The sequence below is a fragment of the Pagrus pagrus genome (assembly GCF_965226575.1).
Source record: "Pagrus pagrus genome assembly, chromosome: 2".
In the NCBI taxonomy this organism is placed as follows: Eukaryota; Metazoa; Chordata; class Actinopteri; order Spariformes; family Sparidae; genus Pagrus; species Pagrus pagrus.
In genome coordinates this window covers 15087316-15093518 of record NC_140186.1, presented here as the reverse complement: position 1 = coordinate 15093518, position 6203 = coordinate 15087316, and the positions used below count along the sequence as shown (strand labels likewise).

The window sequence follows — 6203 nt, the reverse complement described above, 5'->3', positions numbered from 1 at the left end:
CCGTCATCATGACCTCACCACCACTCAATGCAACATCACGATCCGTCAACCTGACCTCACCACCACTCAATGCAACATCACGACCAGTCAACATCACCTCACCACCAGTCAATGCAACATCACGACCAGTCAACATCACCTCAGCACCATTCAATGTAACATCACGACCAGTCAACATGACCTCACCACCAGTCAATGCAACATCACCACCCATCAATGCAACCTCACCACCACTCAATGTAACATCACCACCCATCAATGCAACCTCACCACCAGTCAATGCAACATCACGAACTGTCAACATGACCTCACCACCAATCAATGCAACATCACCACCAGTCATCATGACCTCACCACCACTCAATGCAACATCACGACCAGTCAACATGACCTCACCACCACTCAATGCAACATCACAAACAGTCATGATGACCTCACCACCAGTCAATGCGACATCACGACCAGTCAACATGACCTCACCACCAGTCAATGCAACATCACGGCCAGTCAACATGACCTCACCACCACTCAATGCAACATCACGACCAGTCAACATGACCTCACCACCAGTCAATGTAACATCACCACCCATCAATGCAACCTCACCACCACTCAATGCAACATCACCACCAGTCAACATGACCTCACCACCAGTCAATGCAACATCACGACCAGTCAACATGACCTCACCACCACTCAATGCAACATCGCGACCCGTCATCATGACCTCACCACCAGTCAATGCAACATCACGACCAGTCAACATGACCTCACCACCAGTCAATGCAACATCACGACCAGTCAACATGACCTCACCACCACTCAATACAACATCACGACCAGTCAACATGACCTCACCACCACTCAATGCAACATCACGACCTGTCAACATGACCTTACCACCACTCAATACAACATCACGACCAGTCAATATGACCTCACCACCACTCAATGCAACATCACGACCAGTCAACATGACCTCACCACCACTCAATGCAACATCACGACCTGTCAACCTGACCTCACCACCACTCAATGCAACATCACGACCAGTCAACATCACCTCAGCACCATTCAATGTAACATCACGACCTGTCAACATGACCTCACGACCACTCAATGCAACATCACGACCTGTCAAACTGACCTCACCACCACTCAATGCAACATCACTACCAGTCAACATCACCTCACCACCAGTCAATGCAACATCACGACCTGTCAACATGACCTCACTACCACTCAATGCAACGTCACGACCAGTCATCATGACCTCACCACCACTCAATGCAACATTACGACCAGTCAACATGACCTCACCACCACTCAATGCAACATCACCACCCATCAATGCAACCTCACCACCACTCAATGCAACATCACGACCTGTCAACATGACCTCACCACCACTCAATGCAACATCACGACCAGTCAACATGACCTCACCACCACTCAATACAACATCACGACCAGTCAACATGACCCCACTACCACTCAATGCAACATCACGACCAGTCAACATGACCTCACCACCACTCAATGCAACATTACGACCAGTCAACATGACCTCACCACCACTCAATGCAACATCACCACCCATCAATGCTACCTCACCACCAGTCAAAATGACCTCAGTCCAAATGATGTCAACAATATCACCACCTGGTAATACAATTCCCACATTCAGTTAAAAAATTTAGTAGTTTTTAGTTAAAATGACTGCCACACAAAAAAAGTTGCGACAATATGTGCCATTAAAACAACACTGGCACTGAGTGCAATATGTTCATTTGATTAATTTTTTTTTTTCTTCTAGGTAATGCAAGCTCTTCACCCGTAACTGGAACGACAAACAGAGCCCTAGCTACAACAGCTGCAACATCACCAGAGCCAAAAATTAAGTTGGCATTTAAGGTGCAACAAAATTTTACAGCAGCACTTAGCAACCAATCCTCACCACAGTTCCAGCAATTAAAAGGCCAAGTTACATCAACGGTAAGTTCGTGTAACTAGCGTTGTTTGTTTGTTTTTCTTTCATTTTTTTTTGCATCTTACAACAATACCTGAAATGTTTAGATGACAGAACTTCCAAATATGCTCTATTCTTAAAGTTTTTAACAAGATATCCAAACAAAAAAACACATTGATTCTTGTAGCGGGAATGAGTTATCAAGACAGTGTAGCAGATAATAGCATAAAATGTACATACACAAACAGCGATACATTGCTTGCATTCGTAAATGATCAAATATAATTCACAGCATTGCACATGTAATTTATATTATATTTCAATTATCAAGTTTTAGATGAAGGCAATAGATGGCTGGATCAGAATATTTAGAGATGTGGGTTTCACATAAAGCCAAGCGGAGAATAGAGGAAAAAAAACATGAAATAGTCCTGGCATAATATTTTCATCATTAATTCATATATATTTTGAAATTAACATTTATATTCATTCACAGCTCAACACTGTCTATTCGCAAAAATTTGGAGCTGCGTTCAATCGAACTCAAGTCAATGGCTTCAGGTATAAAACACTGCTTGCTTTCACATATTTGAAAGTTGTTTAATGTATTGATTTTTTGTTGTTCATTAATGTAATGTGCTGTACTTGTTTTCATTTGTCTGTTAGGGTTTATCATGTATTGAGAAATGTTCAGATTTTTAGGACAAATTTGAATTGTTCTTTTATTTATACCTCTATCAGTCCTCGTCATTTAGCCATATTTAAACAACAGTGACCAAATAAGATTATGGCACTAAAACATTTCTTTTCACAAATACTTCTGTTACAGACAGGGATCCGTTGTGGTAGATGCTGAGCTGATATTCATCAATGTGACTACACTACCAAATGCCAGTTCTGTAGCTGAAACTTTGGCGACTGCTGCTTCCAGCTCGAACTTTTCCCTCAGTGTCAACACATCATCTATTTCTGCAACCAGTAAGACATCACATAATTTAAAATCGTATATTTTGTAAATGATTAGTGGATGCTCATACAGAATATGTGATGACAAGCATGTTTAAAAGACAACAAAATCACTTTTGGTAACTGTTATTTTCAGCTGTGTTGGCACCAACTCAACTCCCATCCACAGTTACACCTACAACAATGATGGCAACAACTCTCTCAACAGGTATTATCATGACACAACCAGTCAATGAATTTTAATTCTGTTCAGTTTAACAAAACAATTACTGCCATTCAGTCATTACTCAATACAAGCACAATTGAATTATCACAATTCAGTCTAACTTGCTGCATTACAATAAAACTACTCCAAACATTTGCACAACCAGTCAATGCAACCTCACCACCACTCAATGCAACCTCAAGACCAGTCAATGCCACTTCACCACCAGTCAACGCAACATCATCATCCATCAATGCAACCTCACCACCAGTCAATGCAACCTTACCACCAGTCAACCAAACATCATCACCCATCAATGCAACATCACCACCAGTCAATGCAACATCACGACCAATCAACATGACCTCACCACCTGTCAATGCAACATCACGACCAGTCAACATGACCTCACCACCACTCAATGCAACATCACGGCCAGTCAACATGACCTCACCACCACTCAATGCAACCTCAAGACCAGTCAACGCCACTTCACCACCAGTCAACGCAACCTCACCACCAGTCAACGCAACATCGCCATCCATCAATGCAACCTCACCACCAGTCAATGCAACCTTACCACCAGTCAACGCAACATCATCACCCATCAATGCAACATCACCACCAGTCAATGCAACATCACGACCAATCAACATGACCTCACCACCTGTCAATGCAACATCACGACCAGTCAACATGACCTCACCACCACTCAATGCAACATCACGGCCAGTCAACATGACCTCACCACCACTCAATGCAACGTCAAGACCAGTCAACGCCACTTCACCACCAGTCAACGCAACCTCACCACCAGTCAACGCAACATCGCCATCCATCAATGCAACCTCACCACCAGTCAATGCAACCTTACCACCAGTCAACGCAACATCATCACCCATCAATGCAACATCACCACCAGTCAATGCAACATCACGACCAGTCAACATGACCTCACCACCTGTCAATGCAACATCACGACCAGTCAACATGACCTCACCACCACTCAATGCAACATCACGGCCAGTCAACATGACCTCACCACCACTCAATGCAACATCACGACCAGTCAACATGACTTCACCACCACTCAATGCAACATCACCACCCATCAATGCAACGTCACCACCAGTCAACATGACCTCAGTCCAAACGATGTCAACTATGTCACCTCCTGGTAATACAAATCCCACACTCAGTTAAAAAATATAGTAGTTTTCTGTTAAAATGACTGCCACACAAAAAAGTTGCGACAATGTGTGTCATTATAACAACACTAGCTCCGAGTGCAATATGTTCATTTGATTAAATTTTTTTAATACATCTTCTAGGTAATGCAAGCTCTCCACCAGTTACTGGAACGACTAACAGAGCCCCAGCTACAACAGCTGCAACATCACCAGAGCCAAAAATTAAGTTGGCATTTAAGGTGCAACAAAATTTTACAGCAGCACTTAGTAACCAATCCTCACCACAGTTCCAGCAATTAAAAGGCCAAGTTACATCAACGGTAAGTTTGTGTAACTAGCATTGTTTGTTTGTTTTTCTTTCATTTTTTTTTTGCATCTTTCAACAACAATACCTGAAATGTTTAGATGACAGAACTTCCAAATATGCTCTTTTCTTAAAGTTTTTAACAAGACATCCAATCAAAAAAAAACATTGATTCTTGTAGCGGGAATGAGTTATCAAGACAGTGTAGCAGATAATAGCATAAAATGTACATACACAAACAGCGATACATTGCTTGCATTCGTAAATGATCAAATATAATTCACAGCATTGCACATGTAATTTATATTATATTTCAATTATCAAGTTTTAGATGAAGGCAATAGATGGCTGGATCAGAATATTTAGAGATGTGGGTTTTCACATAAAGCCAAACGGAGAATAGAGGGAAAAAAAACATGAAACAGTCCTGGCATAATATTTTCATCATTAATTCATACATATTTTGAAATTAACATTTATATTTATTCACAGCTCAACACTGTCTATTCGCAAAAATTTGGAGCTGCGTTCAATCGAACTCAAGTCAATGGCTTCAGGTATAAAACACTGCTTGCTTTCACATATTTGAAAGTTGTTTAATGTATTGATTTTTTGTTGTTTATTAATGAAAACAGAAAGAAGTGCTGTACTTTGTTTTCATTTGTCTGGTAGGGGTTATCATGTAATGAGAAATGTTCAGATTTTTAGGACAAATTTGAATTGTTCTTTTATTTATACCTCTATCAGTCATCATCATTTAGCCATATTTAAACAACAGTGACCAAATAAGATTATGGCATTAAAACATTTCTTTTCACAAATACTTCTGTTACAGACAGGGATCCGTTGTGGTAGATGCTGAGCTGATATTCAACAATGTGACTACACTACCAAATGCCAGTTCTGTAGCTGAAACTTTGGCGACTGCTGCTTCCAGCTCTAACTTTTCCCTCAGTGTCAACACATCATCTATTTCTGCAACCGGTAAGACATCACATAATTTAAAATCGTATATTTTGTAAATGATTAGTGGATGCTCATACAGAATATATGATGACAAGCATGTTTAAAAGACAACAAAATCACTTCTGGTAACTGTTATTTTCAGCTGTGTTGGCACCAACTCAACTCCCATCCACAGTTACACCTACAACAATGATGGCAACAACTCTCTCAACAGGTATTATCATGACACAACCAGTCAATGAATTTTAATTCTGTTCAGTTTAACAAAACAATTACTGCCATTCAGTCATTACTCAATACAAGCACAATTGAATTATCACAATTCAGTCTAACTTGCTGCATTACAATAAAACTACTCCAAACATTTGCACAACCAGTCAATGCAACCTCACCACCACTCAATGCAACCTCAAGACCAGTCAACGCCACTTCACCACCAGTCAACGCAACCTCACCACCAGTCAACGCAACATCGCCATCCATCAATGCAACATCACCACCAGTCAATTCAACCTTACCACCAGTCAACGCAACATCATCACCCATCAATGCAACATCACCAACAGTCAATGCAACATCACGACCAATCAACATGACCTCACC

General features: G+C 41.1%; 1 protein-coding gene across 1 annotated transcript; it reads left to right on the top strand.

Moving 5' to 3' along the window:
• Window positions 1-3878: 3878 nt before the first annotated feature.
• LOC311273871 (uncharacterized protein) lies at window positions 3879-5656 on the top strand (the record flags this gene model as incomplete). The annotated part of the gene is made up of 4 exons (XM_084381158.1): window positions 3879-4317; window positions 4472-4650; window positions 5127-5191; window positions 5470-5656. 4 exons carry the CDS (start codon window positions 3879-3881, stop codon window positions 5654-5656), a joined length of 870 nt encoding a protein of 289 aa, XP_084237284.1.
• Window positions 5657-6203: the final 547 nt, after the last annotated feature.